The sequence below is a fragment of the Pseudophryne corroboree genome (assembly GCF_028390025.1).
Source record: "Pseudophryne corroboree isolate aPseCor3 chromosome 3 unlocalized genomic scaffold, aPseCor3.hap2 SUPER_3_unloc_33, whole genome shotgun sequence".
Lineage (NCBI taxonomy): Eukaryota > Metazoa > Chordata > Amphibia > Anura > Myobatrachidae > Pseudophryne > Pseudophryne corroboree.
This window is the reverse complement of record NW_026967523.1, coordinates 382,938-400,159: the sequence shown is the minus strand read 5'-3', so window position 1 is coordinate 400,159 and position 17,222 is coordinate 382,938. Positions and strand designations below refer to the sequence as shown.

General features: G+C 43.2%; 1 protein-coding gene across 1 annotated transcript; it reads left to right on the top strand.

Annotated features, from left to right (window-relative positions):
* The first annotated feature begins 804 nt into the window (after positions 1-804).
* LOC134984066 (gastrula zinc finger protein XlCGF17.1-like) lies at positions 805-12,024 on the top strand. Its single transcript, XM_063949705.1, has 2 exons — positions 805-955; positions 11,302-12,024. Exons 1-2 carry the CDS (start codon positions 805-807, stop codon positions 12,012-12,014), a joined length of 864 nt encoding a protein of 287 aa, XP_063805775.1. The 3' UTR covers positions 12,015-12,024.
* Positions 12,025-17,222: the final 5,198 nt, after the last annotated feature.

Sequence of the window (17,222 nt, the reverse complement as noted above, 5' to 3'; positions counted from 1 at the left end):
AAAAGGAAGAAATTTTCAGGGGATATGGTCAAGCCAGGAGGCTTGTCTACACATCAACAATGTTTGTGGTCCCGAAGCCGGACAGTTTGATGAGACCAATTTTTAATCTAAAGTCACTAAACCTATACTTGAAAAAGTTCAAATTCAAGATGGAATCACTCCGGACGGTGATATCCAGTCTGGAAGCAATGGATTTTATGGTGTCGCTGGACGTGAAGGATGCCTACCTTCATGTCCCCATATTTCCTCTTCATCAAGAATACCTACGTTTCGTAGTACAGGACTGTCATTACCAGTTTCAGACGTTGCCGTTTGGGCTTTCCACGGCCCCGAGGATTTTCACCAAGGTAATGGCAGAAATGATGGTGCTCCTGCGCAAGCAGGGTGTCACAATTATCCCGTACTTGGACGATTTCCTGATAAAGGTGAGATCAAGGGATCAATTGCTGAAAAACGTGTCCCTCTCCCTGAGAGTGTTACATCAACACAGTTGGATTCTCAATCTGCCAAAGTCACAGTTGCTTCCAACAACTCTACTATCCTTCCTAGGCATGATTCTGGACACGGAACAGAAAAGGGTTTTTCTACCAATAGAAAAAGCTCAGTACATCCAGAACATGGTCAGGGACCTGCTAAGATCAAAAAGAGTGTCGGTGCCTCAATGCACTCGAGTTCTGGGAAAGATGGTGGCAGCCTACAAGGCCATTCCCTTCAGCAGGTTCCATACGAGGACGTTTCAGTGGGACCATCTCGACAAATGGTCGGGGTCCCATCTACAGAATAAAGGACCATATACAATGGCCTATGACAAGCAAAGTGTCTTCTTCTCGACCTACCGGTTCTGATTCAATCAGACAACATCACAGCAGTGGCTCATCTAAACCGCCAAGGCGGGACAAGGAGCAGAGCGGCAATGGAGGAAGCCACAAGAATTTTGCACTGGGCAGAAAACCATGTAAGTGTTCTGTCAGCAGTCTTCATACCGGAAGTGGACAACTGGGAAGCAGACTTCCTCAGCAGACACGATCTCCATCCGGGAGAGTGGGGACTTCATCAAGAGGTCTTTGCAGAGATTGCAAGTCTTTGGGGACTTCCACAAACAGATATGATGGCGTCACGCCTCAACAAAAAGCTTCGGAGGTATTGTACCAGGTCAAGGGACCCTCAGGCAGTAGCGGTAGAAGCCCTAGTGACACCATGGGTGTTTCAGTCGGTCTATGTGTTCTCTCCTCTTCCTCTTATCTCAAAAGTGTTGAGAATCAGAGTGCAAGCAATACTCGTGGTTCCAGATTGGCCTCGAAGGGCCTGGTATTCGGATCTTCAGGAAATGCTCACGGAAGATCCGTGGCCTCTTCCTCTCAGGGAAGACCTGTTACAACAGGGGCCTTGCATGTTCCAAGACTTACCGCGGTTGCGTTTGACGGCATGGAAGTTATCCCTACTCTGATAAAGGCTAGGAAGGAGGTAACGGCAAACCATTATCACCGTATCTGGAGAAAGTATGTATCTTGATGTTAAACAAAGAATGCTCCTACGGAAGATTTCCATCTGGGCCGTTTTCTCCACTTCCTACAGACGGGAGTGGATTTGGACTTAAAATTAGGCTCCATTAAGGTGCAGATTTCGGCCCTATCTGTATTTTTTCAAAAAGAATTGGCTTCTCTCCCAGAAGTCCAAACTTTCGTGGAGGGAGTGCTGCACATCCAGCCTCCTTTTGTGCCACCAGTGGCGCCATGGGACCTTAACGTGGTGTTACAGTTCCTTAAGTCGCACTGGTTTGAACCTCTTCAAATGGTGGAATTAAAATTTCTCACTTGGAAGGTGGTTATGTTATTAGCCTTGGCATCTGCAAGGCGGGTGTCGGAGTTGGCGGCCTTGTCTCACAAGAGCCCCTACTTGATTTTTCATGTGGATAGGGCAGAGTTGAGGACTCGTCCTCAATTTCTGCCTAAGGTGGTGTCTTCGTTTCATTTGAACCAACCTATTGTGGTGCCTGTGGCTACGCCTGACTTGGAGGACTCCAAGTCCCTGGATGTGGTCAGGGCCTTGAAAATTTATATAGCCAGGATGGCTAGGGTTAGGAAAACAGAGGCTCTGTTTGTCCTGTATGCAGCCAACAAGATTGGCGTGCCTGCTTCTAAGCAGACTATTGCTCGCAGGATCTATAACACGATTCAGCAGGCTCATTCTACGGCTGGATTGCCGGTAACTAATTTGGTAAAGGCCCATTCTACTACGAAGGTGGGCTCTTCTTGGGCGGCTGCCCAAGGCGTCTCGGCATTGCAGTTGTGCCGAGCTGCTACTTGGTCGGGTTCAAACACTTTTGCTAAATTCTACAAGTTTGATACCCTGGCTGATGAGGACCTAGTGTTTGCTCAATCGGTGCTGCAGAGTCGTCCGCACGCTACTGCCCGGTTTGGAGCTTTGGTATAAACCCCATGGTCCTTACGGAGACCCCAGCATCCTCTAGGACGTAAGAGAAAATAAGATTTTAAACCTACCGGTAAATCATTTTCTCCTAGTCCGTAGAGGATGCTGGGCGCCCGTCCCAGTGCGGACTGAATCTGCAAGACTTGTATATAGTGGTTGCTTACATAAGGGTTATGTTACAGTTGGAATCGGTCTTTGACATACTGTTTTTTTCGTTCATACTGTTAACTGGTTGCGTATATTCTAAGTTATATGGTATGATTGGTGTGAATCTTGCCCTTAGATTTACAAAATCCTTTTCTCGTATTGTCCATCTCCTCTGGGCACAGTTTCTCTAACTGAGGTCTGGAGGAGTGGCATAGAGGAAGGAGCCAGTGCACACCCATACTAAAAGTTCTTTAGAGTGCCCATATCTGCTGCAGAGCCCGTCTATACCCCATGGTCCTTACGGAGTCCCCAGCATCCTCTACGGACTAGAAGAAAAAGATTTACCGGTAGGTTTAAAATCTTATTTTTTTATTCTGTTTTATATTACCGTCTGAGTAATTACGCCATAATGTTTCATCTCGGAGTGGACACCAGAAGATGTAAAGAAACCTTGTATGTGTTCATTCATTCTGTTTCATGTAAGCATACAGGTAAGTGATGGCACGGTGGTCACTGTCACATTTCAGTGGTATAATGGAAGTGGGACTGTCTGGACTTATTCTAGTCTACTGCAGAAATAAATAAAAAAATCAGCCTTAATCCTGCTTAAAATAAATGACAAAGCCCATAAATCAAGCTTGGTCGGACAAGACAGAAGCCACATTAATGGTGGCACATCATATAGTCTGAGGACCCATACTTCTGAGATATATGGCATAACTCCCTCTTCGCCCACAAAACCTTCCCTTCACCATGTCCACCATTGCCCCTTCAGAAGGGACACAACTTTCCTTTGCTTGTTCCACCTCCTCCTTCACAGAGCCCAGGACCACCTGCATGACCATTTCATGTTTATCTGGAGGCCTGGCATCTGAGAGATTCATGGCCTGAGATGACAACAGAACCACCAGGTAGTGGACAAGAAGAATCCACAGACTCGCCAGGAACTGGAGAGTCCAAGGATCCACCCCACATGAGGCAAAGAAGGGTCAACCACAGGGTCTGGCTTACCTATTTCCTTCCTAAAAGCTGCTCTTTACCCAGTTTGGTACCTGTGGGATCCCACTCCAATTTTCCTTGAGAGTCCCTACCCTCACTAATCCCTTCTAGGTCCCACCACCTGGTGTGGTGTTTAATGACTTTATTTTCATTTTACTTCACTTTGGCTGCAGCGTCCAGAGCCCCATTCAACTACTCTAAACTTTAGCAAAGCAAATTTTGAAAAGATGAGGGTATTTTTCAGGGATATTGAATGGGAAGTTTGTTTTTAGGAAAAAATACTATGGCGAAATGGGAGGTACTAAAATTCCTGCTAGCTAAAAATACACTCAAATTTATTCCTATGAGCAGCAAAAAAAAAAAATCATAAACCGATGTGGCTTAACAAAAAGATTAAGGAACTTATGGGCAAGAAAAGGCGACTATTTAAAAAATACAAATCTGACGGGGAAGCAGAGTCATTTCAGCACTGTAAGGAATGTAACAAAATTTGCAAAAAGGAAATAAGAGCAGCTAAAGTAGAAACTGAAAAACTAGTAGCAAAGGAAAGCAAAGCAAATCCCAAAAAAATCTTTAAATACATTAATAGCAAGAGATTAAAGAAGGAGAGTATAGACCCTTTAATAGACAAGTTGGGAGTCTTAAGCAAAAATGATAATGACATAGCGGACACACTAAATGAGTTTTTTTCAACAGTATTCATTAGAGAGGACCCAATTCAGGGACTGACACACAATCTCAATAATGAGAATATTCCCCTGATAGGTCCTTATTTAAGCGAGGAAGTAGTCTGTGACCGATTAAAACATTTAAAGATTAATAAATCACCAGGACCCGATGGTATTCACCCAAGGGTTCTAATGGAGCTTCACACTGAACTGGCAAAACCGCTATTTTTGATCTTTAAGGATTCAGTTATATCAGGTATGGTTCCCAAAGATTGGCGTATAGCGGAAGTAGTGCCTATATTCAAAAAGGGAAGTAAAGCTGAACCAGGTAATTATAGACTAGTTAGTCTTACATCTATAGTGGGGAAAGTATTGGAAGGTATTCTAAGAGATAGTATTCAGAAGTTCCTTGAAACCAATAAGGTCATTAAAAGGAATCAACATGGGTTTATGAAGGACAGATCCTGTCAAACCAACTTGCTTGGCTTTTATGAAACAGTAAGCGCAAACCTAGATCAGGGTAAAGACGTGGATGTAATCTTTTTAGACTTTGCCAAAGCGTTCGATACTGTACCACACATGAGACTTATATACAAGCTACAAGAATCAGGGCTAGGAAGCACAATATGCACTTGGGTCAAAAACTGGTTAGATAATAGGAAGCAGCGCATTGTGGTTAATGGATCTTTTTCAACTTGGACTGAAGTGCTAAGTGGTGTGCCGCAAGGCTCAGTATTAGGACCGCTATTGTTCAATATTTTCATTAACGACCTAACAGAAGGTCTAGAGAGCATGGTGTCAATTTTTGCAGATGATACCAAATTGTGTAAGGCTATAAATACAGAGGAGGATGCCGAGTCTCTTCAGAACGACTTAGTTAAATTAGAAGCATGGGCAGCCAAATGGAGAATGCGCTTCAACACAGACAAGTGTAAGGTAATGAACTGTGGTAACAAGAACAAAAATTACACCTACCTACTAAATAGGGTAAAATTAGGGGATTCTGTACTGGAAAAGGACTTAGGTGTCCTCATAGATAGCAAGCTAAGAAGTAGTATCCAAAGTAGGACTGCAGCAAAGAAGGCTAATAAGATATTAGCATGCATAAAACGGGGTATTGATGCTAGGGACGAGAGTATTATACTCCCGTTATATAAATCACTAGTGAGGCCACACCTTGAATACTGTGTAAAGTTCTGGGCACCGTACTACAAAAAGGATATCCTGGAGCTTGAAAAGGTACAGAGGAGGGCAACCAAACTAATTAAGGGCATGGAGACGATGGAATACAAGGAAAGGCTTGAAAGACTAGGCATGTTTACATTGGAAAAGCGGAGACTAAGAGGGGATATGATCAACATCTACAAATATATAAGGGGACAATACACAGAGCTTGCGCGGGACCTGTTTTTGGTTAGATCAACACAGAGGACTCGTGGACACTCGCTCAGGTTAGAGGAGAGGAGATTCCGCACAATACGGCGTAAAGGCTTTTTCACGGTAAGGACAATACGTGTTTGGAATTCCCTGCCCGAGGGAGTTGTAATGGAATTCCCTGCCCGAGGGAGTTGGAATCTGTCAACACCTTTAAGAATGGGTTAGATAAATTCCTATTGGAAAAGGATATCCAGGGGTATGGTGCATAGTCATGCATTATAGTTACTATAAATAGGGATAAAATGCAATGGCTGACAGCAGCATCAGTCAGAAATTTTAGTGAAATCATCATGCATAGGACACCACAAATAGGTTGAACTCGATGGACAATTGTCTTTTTTCAACCTCAGATACTATGTTACAATGTTACTATGATCCCAGAGTAGTTGAGGTGAGAGTGCAATACTCTGCAACAGCTTCTCCTTGGAAGATGCCTCTATCAGCAGATCATCCAGATATAGAATTATGTTCACTCCCTGTTTGCGTAGGAGGAGCATCATCTCCGCCATGACCTTGGTGAACACCCTCAGTGATGTGGAGAGGCCGTATGGCAACGTCTGGAACTGATAGTGACAGTCCTGTAGTGCAAACCGTAGATAGGCCTGGTGAGGTGGCCAGGTCGGAATGTGAAGGTACGCATCCTTGATATCCTCCAGACCTGAGATCACCGCTCTCAGAGACTCCATCTTGAATTGGAAAACCCTCAAGTAGGGGTTCAACAACTTCAGGTTCAATATAGGCCTTACCGAACTGTCCGGTTTCAGTACCACAAACAGGTTTGAGTAATAACCCTTGGTTTTTGGGTGAGGTGGAACTGGAACAATGACATTTGTTCGTACCAATTTTTGAATGGCTTCCTGTAGGATAGCACTTTCTGTCAACGATGCTGGTAAGCCTGATTTGAAGAATCTGTGAGGTAGGAGTTCCTGAAACTCCAGTCTGTACCCCATGGCAACAATATCTTTTACCCAGGGGTATAGGCATGATGACGCCCAGACGTGACTGAAATCTTTTAGTCTTGCTCCCACCTGCCTGATCTCCACGCTGGGAGGTCCACCGTCATGCTGAAGATTTGAAGGAAGCAAAACCTGGTTTCTGTTCCTGGGAACCTGTTGGTGAGGGGTTTTTTTTATCTTTCCCGATCTCCTCTAAAGATGGTGGAAGGGGGGTTTGGATTTTTTAAATTTTGCGGTCCAAAAGGACTGCAGTGTAGGTGTAGGATAAGATTTCTTAACCAGGGCTGCTGTGGAGGGAAGAAATGTCTGCTTACCCGCAGTCACCGTGGATATCCACACATCCAATGCGTCCTCAAATAGTGGCTGACCTGTGAATGGCAGGTTCTCCACACTTTCCTTGGATTCTGCATCCGCAGTCCATTGACGTAGCCAGAGTCCTCGGCGTGCCGAGACAGCCATGGAAGTAGCAGGCCAATGTCCTTCATTGCCTCCACCATGAAACCTGCAGAATCCTGTATGTGACGTAAAAACAAGTCAATGTCACTCCTATCTATAGTGTCTAAGTCCTCTAGTAAGTTGCCTGACCACTTTACTATGGCTTTAGAAATCCACGCACAAGCAATAGTGGGCCCTAAAGCCACGCCTGTAGCAGTCTATAGTGATTTGAGCGTATTCTCAATCTTGCGGTCAGCCGGCTCCTTTAAGGCGGTTGAACCAGGGACAGGTAAAACCACCTTTTTAGACAGCCTAGATTGAGAAGCATCTACTATAGTTGGGTTTTCCCACTTCTTCCTATCCTCTTCAGGGAAAGGGAAAGCAATGAGAATTCTTTTAGAGATCTGGAATTTTTTCTCTGGGTTTTCCCAGGATTTTTCAAACAAGGAGTTTAACTCATTAGAAACAGGGAAGGTAAGCGAGGATTTCTTATTTACTGTAAAATAAGATTCCTCTACTTGTTCCGGAACCTTCTCAGAAATATGCAAAACATCCCCTAATGGCTTCAATCATTAGCTGCACCCCTTTAGCAAGGGATGCATCCCCCCTGCATATCCCTATCACCGCCCCCTGTATCAGAGTCAGTATCAGTGTCGGCTTGCATTATCTGGGCAAGTATATGTTTTTTGGGGTATGTAGGTGGGTTTTAGATGAAGTAGTGGGAGCTGAATAGTTCAAACTCACTACAGATTGTCTCAAAAACTGCGTCTCTTTCTCAGTATGTGACATCCTTGTTGAAATCTGGGATATCATTCCCCTTAAAGAATCCACCCATGGGGGTTCGGAGTCAGAAGGGTGAGACAGCACATTGCAGTCCTGAGTACATGGAATAGACTCCTCAGGAGAAGATAAACACCCTGCAGCACAGGACACAGAGTCCTTAGACATGGTAATGTGGATATACACACTTACACACACACACAGGAAAATGTCAGACACAGTTCCCCCCCAGAGTACCTTCAGAGAGTCACAGAGTATAAGGAGCAGCCACACAGCACCCCTGTAGGCAGTTATTATGATAAAAGCCCGGTGCTGACTAACCTTAATAGGGAGGGCAGCGCTCCCTGTCAGTGTCCTAGTTCCTATGATCTGCAGGGAGAAAATGGCGCTGGTGAGTGCTGGATCCGCTCTGAGAGGAAGCCCCACCCCTTGTACTGTTGAGCGGCTTCCCGCACTAATTGTTTATACCGGCCTGAGGATTTTAGTTATAACAGGGGGATTAGCGCCTGTTAGCTGTGGGACCAGACGGTGAATAGACGGGGCTCCGCAGGAGACTGGGCACTCTAAAAGAAAGATTAGGTACTATCTGGTGTGCACTGGCTCCTCCGTCTATGCCCCTCCTCCAGACCTCAGTTAAGGAAACTGTGCCCGGAAGAGCTCACATTACAAGGAAAGGATTTGAACCCCAGGGTAAGACTCATATCAGCCACACCAATCACACTGTATAACTTGTGATAAACTTACCCAGTTAACAGTATGAACATAAACTGAGCCTCACACAACGGATGGCTCATAGCAAAAACCCTGTATTAGGCAATAACAATATAACGTATTGCAGAAAGTCCGCACTTGGGACGGGCACCCAGCATCCACTACGGACTACGAGAAATAGAATTACCGGTAAGTAAATTCTTATTTTCTCTAACGTCCTAGTGGATGCTGGGGACTCCGTAAGGACCATGGGGATTATACCAAAGCTCCCAAACGGGCGGGAGAGTGCGGATGACTCTGCAGCACCAAATGGGCAAACTCAAGGTCCTTCTTAGCCAGGGTATGAAACTTGTAGAATTTTGTAAAAGTGTTTGAACCCGACCAAGTAGCAGCTCGGCAAAGTTGTAACGCCGAGACCCCTCGGGCAGCCGCCCAAGAAGAGCCCACCTTCCTTGTGGAATGGGCTTTTACCGATTTTGGATGCTGCAATTCTGCCGCAGAATGAGCCTGCTGAATCGTGTTACAGACCCAGTGAGCAATGGTTTGCTTTGAAGCAGGTGCACCCAGCTTGTTGGCTGCATACAGTATAAAGAGCGAGTTAGTCTTCCTGACTCCAGCCATTCTGGAAACATAAATCCTCAAAGCCCGGACTATGTCCATAAACTTGGAGTCCTCCAAGTCACGAGTAGCCGCAGGCACCACAATAGGTTGGTCATATGAAAAGATGACACCACTATTGGCAGGAATTGTGGACGGGTTCGCAATTCTGCCCTGTCCATATGGAAACCCAGATAGGGGCTTGTATGTGACAAAGCTGCTTATTCTGACACACCTAGCCGAAACCAAGGCTAACAGCATGACCACTTTCCACGTGAGAAATTTTAACTCCACGGTTTTCAGTGGTTCAAACCAATGTGACTTTCGGAAACTCAATACCATGTTAAGATCCCAAGGTGCCCCTGGTGGCACAAAAGGTGGCTGAATATGCAGGACTCCCTTTACAAATGTCTGAACTTTACGCAGAGAAGCCAGTTCTTTTTTAAAGAAAAATAGACAGGGTCCGAAAACTGGACTTTAATGGAACCCAAATTTCAGGCCAAATACACTCCTGACTGCAGGAAGTGAAGGAAACGGGCCAGACGGAATTCCGTGGAGGCCTTCCTAGCCTCACACCAAGCAACATATTTTCGCCATATATGGTGATAATGTTTCCCTGTCACGTCCTTCCTAGCCTTTATCAGCATAGGAATGACCTCATCCGGAATGCCTTTTTCTGCTAGGATCCAGCGCTCAACCGCCATGCCATCAAATGCACTGTGTGTTGCTGAGCCTTCCTCGAGCGCCTGTCAGAGCACACGCAGCCTGTCAGAGCACACGCTCCCACCCTTGTGCTGCCATACCCTGCCGCTAACCGGGATGCTGGCGCTGTACTCACCACTTTTCTTTCTTCTGGCTTTGTTAGGGGGTGGTGCCTGTGCTGCAGTAGTGAGCAGTCGCCTCGGGGGCTTGCGATCAGCACCCTCAAGAGCTCAGTATCCTGTCAGTGGAGTAGAGAACCATTAACTCTTCAGGAAGTTAGTTCATATTCCTGATTCCCCCCCCCCATGTCCCACAAAGCAGAGAGGCTTCTTGTAACCTAACTAACTCGATAAAACAAAAACAACTAAGAAAACTCCTAGGAGCTCCCCTAGCTGTGAGCGGCTCCTCTGGGCACATTTTCTAAACTGAGTCTGGTAGGGGGGGCATAGAGGGAGGGACCAGTCCACACTATTAAACTCTTAAAGTGCCAGTGGTTTCCAAAGGACCCGTCTATACCCCATGGTACTAAATGGACCCCAGCATCCTCTAGGACGTAAGAGAAAGTAGATTATAACCTAGAAGATGGTGATGATTACAGGGTATTATATGGTGTATTGCATGTAAAGTACCTTGTTTCACACCTACTCTGCTGTAGCAATATACCTTCTATAATGGTAACACTTGTACAGACTTACCAGCGTATGAGCACACACATAAAGGAATGCTACCTTACCAATGCTTCCAGGAGTAACGTTAGGAGACATTTCTCTGATCCATCAGCTCATATGACTGATGTTATTGTTCATCTAGAATCTCCAATTCATACGATATGTTCCCCATCCATTGTTTTACATTGGTGCTGACATAGGACTTGGCGAGTGACTATATCTCCATTTATACTTCATGGTTAGTTACCAGTACAAGAAAGAGATATATCTAAGTTTTATTATAATATTACATTTGTTATTGTGAGTGTTCTCAGGAGGGTGGACACAATGATAGTACGAGACACAATATTATAAAGCCTTCACTAAAAGTTATGTTTTATTATACAAACACATTTACAATTAAGTGTCTCAGAGAGTCGTCTTCTCCTATTGTTTGCAAGATTAATATTGTTACAGAAAATGTCACATTTCCATAATGTATTTTATTTCCAGCAGATGGACACACAAGCAGGAATATCTCAGAAGGACATCTAATGTTATCCCCGGATTGTGACATAAAAGATAATGACAGTAGACAGGATTCTCCAGGAGCTAATCCCATTACCCCAATTATATATCCAGCTCTATCAGCTGATCCCTCTGATCGTGGGAAATGTTCTACTGATCACTCTGATATTGGTGCATCAGCTCTGAGAGTAGATACAGTGTTTCCATGTTCTATAGATGCCAAGTGTTTTACACAGAACACAAAGCCTATTAACCCACACACAGGTAAGGCAGGTGAAAGGCCACTGATATGTTCAGAGTGTGAGAAATATTTTACACAGAAATCAGACCTTATTACAAATCAGCGAACTCACATAGGTGAGAAGCCATTTCCATGTTCTGAGTGTGGGAAATGTTTTGCACACAAATCATATCTTGTTATACATTACAGAAGTCACACAGGTGAGAAGCCATTTCCATGTTCTGAGTGTGGGAAATGTTTTACACAAAAATCACAACTTGTTACACATCAGCGAAGTCGCACAGGTGAGCAGGCATTTCCATGTTCTGAGTGTGGGAAATGTTTTGCACACAAATCACATCTTGTTATACACCACAGAAGTCACACAGGTGAGAAGCCATTTCCATGTTCTGAGTGTGGGAAATGTTTTACACAAAAATCACATCTTGTTATACATCAGAGAAGTCACACATCTGAGAGGCCATTTCCATGTTCTGAGTGTGGGAAATGTTTTGCACACAAATCAGCTCTTGTTAGACATAACATAAGTCACACAGGTGAGAAGCAATTTCCATGTTCTGAGTGTGGGAAATGTTTTGCACACAAATCACATCTTGTTATACATTACAGAAGTCACACAGGTGAGAAGCCATTTTCTTGCTCTGAGTGTGGGAAATGTTTTGCACACAAATCAGTTCTTGTTAGACATCACAGAAGTCACACAGGTGAGAGGCCATTTCTATACCCTGAGAAATAAATCAGCTTTTGTAGCTCACAATAGTCATCACTCAGGTGAGGAACCATTTTACTCTTCTGGAGTATACTTCTCATTGCCCTGTGTTGTTCTTCAAGGTACTTATCCTATCTCCTATGCTTTTTGCAATATACATGCTACCACTGGGTTAAATAATCAGATGTCATGTCCTCATCTACCACTGCTATACATATGACCTGTCTTTGCTCTGGGTACTGAGAATCTAGTACCAATCCTAAATGCTTGTCTAGCTGAGCTCCAGGTGTGGGTGATGCCAGTTGGCTGTGACTCAGTCCTGGTGAAACAGGTCCTTATGATAGAAGCTCACCAACAAAGGGCAGGGCTACAGCTCAGCTTTGCAAACCAACGAGACATATGCTTGGGTATTCAGAGCTACAAAATGCTGATCATTTGCGGAATCTTGGTGTCCTGGATTGTGGAGTGACACTTAGACATCGGTATCTGCCACAATCAGATCCTCATCTGAGAAACATAGCCAGACTCCAGCACATAATTCCCTCAAAAGATCTACCTACAGTCATACATGCACTTGTATCATCACACATAGACTATTGCAATGTCCTCTACCTGGGTCTCCCAGCAAAAGACTTGCACCGGTTGTAGCTTGTACAGAATGCAGCAGCCAGGCTGTTACCTAACCGGCCCGTTCCTGCCACATAATACCCATTATCTGCTCCCTTCACTGGCTGCCTGTAAGATGGTGACTATTACATAATCTTACTGACTCTCCCAGCCCTACATGACCAGGGTCCGTGGTACCAGAAGCAGCTTCTGCCTCATTACTGCCCAGCTTGCTTACTTCTACCTGCAGATGAAGAACTGTTACCAGCAGTACCAAGAATCCCCAAGAAGTTCTGAGATGTCAGAGGTGAGAAAGGGTGGTGGCACTAGTTCTGTAGCGGGGGCTGCCTGAGGCACTGTCTGTGGGTAATATTGTCCCCAAGCAGCACTAAGGTGTCAGAGGGGAAACGGGGCAGTGGCAGTAGTGGGGGAGTACAGGGCGGGTGGCAGTAGTGGGGGGAGATGGTGGGTGGCAGTTGTGGGGGGAGACAGGGAGGGTGGCAGTAGTGGGGGGAGACAGTTCTGTGGCAGTAGTGGGGGAGGACAGGGTGGGTGGCATTTGTGGAGGGAGATGGGGCAGTGGCAGTAGTGCAGGAGACGGCAGTGGCTGTAGTGGGGGGAGACAGGGCGAGTGGCAGTAGTAGGGGGAGACAGGGTGGGTGGCAGTAGTGGGGGAGACAGGGTGGCGTCAGTACTGGGAGGAGACAGGGCGGATGGTCACAGTACAGTACCAGGGGCTGCTGGAGGCAGTAAAGAGGTGTATGGGTTCCGCACAGAACCAGTTGATAATTAGATTTAATGATTATTCTTCCTTTTTTCTAATTAATCCCTTGTGTGTATTACTGTTATTTGTTGTGTCAGCCTTTATGTGTGTTCTGTGTAATAATCCTGAAAGTAGTGCTGCTACCGATCTCATATCATTTGTAGTAACTTGGAAAAGATGATATGAGGTGCAATCTGGAAGCTTATAGGGGGTAATCAGAGATGAACGCAGATGTGACATCACGCAGCCCCCCGGAAAATGGTCCTGGCCCGCCCGCGTTCACCCTTCAGGGATGCGGCCACAATGTGTGTCTGCATGGCCGGTGCGCACGTGCATTTTGTCACCACCAGTAAACTGCTGTGGGCCACTACTGCAGTTGGGCCTGAATGACCCTCATAGGGTTTTGGCTCTTCTGATATGTATCTGTTTTACTTACCTGCAATACTATAATGTAACTTGAATTGTGTCTGTGCTTTAAGGATATTTTATCCATGTTGTGCAGAGTAAAGTATTTTTTAAGTTTAAAATATAGAGAAAAATAAGTGTATTAAAGATATGAAATAAAGTTGTTTAAAAACAAAAGATTTCCGTTGAGTCTTTTTATATGTTTGTGTATTATCTTATTTCCAGATAATTGTCGCTATTGTGACAGAAACAATTTCCTGTTAATGTGTCACTTGTATTGTTGCTTTTGTGTCCAGTAGGTGGGCTCAGAAATATTATCCTTTTCCTCGCAGCCCCAGTTGCTGGAGAAAATGAAGGAGGAGCTGTTGATGGGTGACGTTCCGCTTGAGCTGACAATTTTCTCACCAGCAGGTCTTCCCTCCTCTGCAGACTTGTGTCCAAAAAGAGAGATACAACATAGGCTTTAAACCTAGAATCGAGCACGGTGGCCAAAATGTAGTGCTCTGATTTCAACAGATTGACCACCCTTGAATCCTGGCAAAGCGAATGAAGGGCTCCATCCACAAGTATTTCCAGGAAGATGTTAAGTCTGAGGGACTATGGACAGGAGTAGAGAAAGACCACCTTTCTGTCAAAGTGACAGTTGACACCCCCACCCCCTTTCTACTGGGTACAGCCCCCTTTAATATTAAATGATAGTGTTTGATATCGCTTTATATAAAATTTGATATAAAATGTATAGAGTTCGATATTAAACCGTATTAAAAGATAATGGCTTTGAAAAGAGTGTCACGTAACACCAGTCGCAGAATACGCAATAAAGCTGTATCACAAACCAGCTTGTGATGAAAAAATTGACTTTACCAGGCTGTACACTTTCAAAACATTACAGTGTTATAGTGCACATGTTATAGTTCACACATTCCAACAATTTAAACATCACGCTTGGTACACATGGTACAGCTTTAAAAAGCACAATGACTAATGACCGTGTCCATTTTCTTAGATGCACGGAAGCATCACACATGGCAATGATTTAAGAAACACTGATTTTAATGACCATGCATGATTAATGATGACAGCACAATTTCAAAATCCACAGATCTACGGACTACCGTGACAACAAAAATTCAAAAGTTTTAGAATTACAGAATACCATGCTTGTAACAAAAACATCTGGTTATTAAATCAACATGTTAATCTCTGTAGAAGAACATTAGCACCACCTACAGGACTATGTGTTGACTCAAAATGACATTTTATTTTTAAACTATCGTGCTTTTAAATATATATATATATATATATTTAAGTATTTGATTTTATATTTTCATTGTAACTGAAAAGAATTATCCCAATTACTAATTTATAAACCAAAGTTTATATGTTTAAAAAATCCTAGCCATGCTTGTAACAAAAACATCTGGTTATTAAATCAACGTGCTAATCACTGCAAAAGAACATTAGAGTCGTCTACAGGACTATGTATTGACTCAAAATGACATTTTATTTTTAAACTATTGTGCTTTTAAATAAATATATATATATATATAAGTATTTGGTATATTTTTGAAGTGCTGAGTACGACGTGTAAGGCACCGCTAACAGATTATATCTTCATTGTAACTGAAAAGAATTATCACATTTACTAATTTATAAACCAAAGTTTATATGTTTAGAAACCCCGCCCAGCATCTTGGAAATGTGGGACGGCATACCACAGGTTGGTGGGGCCATTTGGCTCACATCCATGACTATAAGAATAGGACACAGCTCTGAAGTGGGACACACTCTGAGAAGGAATTTCAACTAAAGTTACATCGCTATACACACACGTAAAGGCATCATGGTAAGTGTTATTATTATTATTCTGCAGGGTTGCAGATTAAATATTTGGTAATAGTGTCATCTAGCTGCGCATTATCGTGTTGCAGGTGTGTGTCATGCAGATGCAATAGGATATCTCATATTTAAACAAATGTTATATTTTTTATTTTACAAATATGGCTGTGAATTAATGTGGCTGACTGAAGGTTGTTTAAATATGTGGTAATAGTGCCATCTAGTGGCGCATTATCGTGTTGCAGGTGGGGGTCATGCAGATGCAATAGGCTATCTCATATTTATACAAATGTTATATTTTTTATTTTACAAATATGGCTGTGAATTAATGTGGCTCACTAAAGGTTGTTTAAATATGTGGTAATAGTGCTATCTAGCGGATCATTTTGGGAATGCACCGACACTGTATTTCATGTAAATAATTTGTCTGATATTAATCATATCTCATTTTCATTATTGGTTCAGCGACAGAGAATGCAGAACATCAACAACAAAGATAATGTCATTTGTACATCCGAATCCGAAGATGATGATGATTTGCCAAGTTATCAAATGCGCCATGGTAAGCTAGGTCTATAAATACCATTGACACGTTTTTATTTATTTTGAAAAGTTTCAATAGTACGAAATTATAGTCAAGGTCTACAAATTGTTCATTTTTACTTTTTAAAAGTTTAAATAGTATGAACGTACAACAGTCTGGATACAACGTTGATAAGTAATTAAAAAATTAATTTCTCATTTTTATTTCTCACAAATAAATGACAGATACCACAAACACAGAGAATTTCGATGATGTTGGAGAAAGCCCGTTTGGTTTAGATTTCAGCATTATACCAGATTTTACTAATATTTTGGAATTGGCTCCAGCCTGTGAGTAACATGATATTTTTATTTATTTTTTATTTTTATTTTTTTCCCACCGGCTAAAGAATTAAAAATAAGCCTTGTACAGTTGTGCTGATTTGTTGTCAACTGTACACACTATATTCTCAATAATACAACTCTTTTTCATGTTATTCTAATTTTATACAGTATGTAATATTTACTTTTCATTTTTTCACCGGCTAAAGATTCCACAAAAATGGATGATGCGACGGCTGACAGTATTCTACGGGACATATTGAACAAACCTGAATATTGTCACAACACAGCTATACAGACCGGCAATGCTGTTGATGAGCGACCGTTTTTTCCCCACTCGACCGGGGGCCGGGCTCAAACATTCGAATATAAACCAGGTGTGGATTCAAACACTGTTATATGGTATATTGTTATGCAGTAATTTAAATATTAATTTACGGGCATCAGAATATAAAGCCGGTGTGTAATCAAACACTGTTATATGGTATATTGTTATGCAGGGATTTAAATGCTGATTTACGTGCATCGATGTTTATATTTATTTTATAATATATGTATTACAGATGATGTTGTAGCAAGATGATATGATCCTACGATACCAGTAGGTAGTGATACAGTCGCGCATATACACAGGCCTAGTACAAGCGGGAAAACATCAAAACGCACAACCGCCGCTGAAACGGAGAACCATCAATTTGCAATGCCGTCAATTGTACATAACAGCCTAAAGGAGCATGCTGGGTCATCGGTTATGGTGG

Excerpts from the sequence above, each read along its gene's own strand:
- LOC134984066 (XM_063949705.1), top strand. The coding sequence starts at position 805 with ATGACAAGCAAAGTGTCTTCTTCTCGACCTACCGGTTCTGATTCAATC. Across the intron at positions 956-11,301 it reads TGCACTGGGCAGAAAACCAT|GTAAGGCAGGTGAAAGGCCA; the intron begins GTAAGTGTTCTG and ends ACCCACACACAG.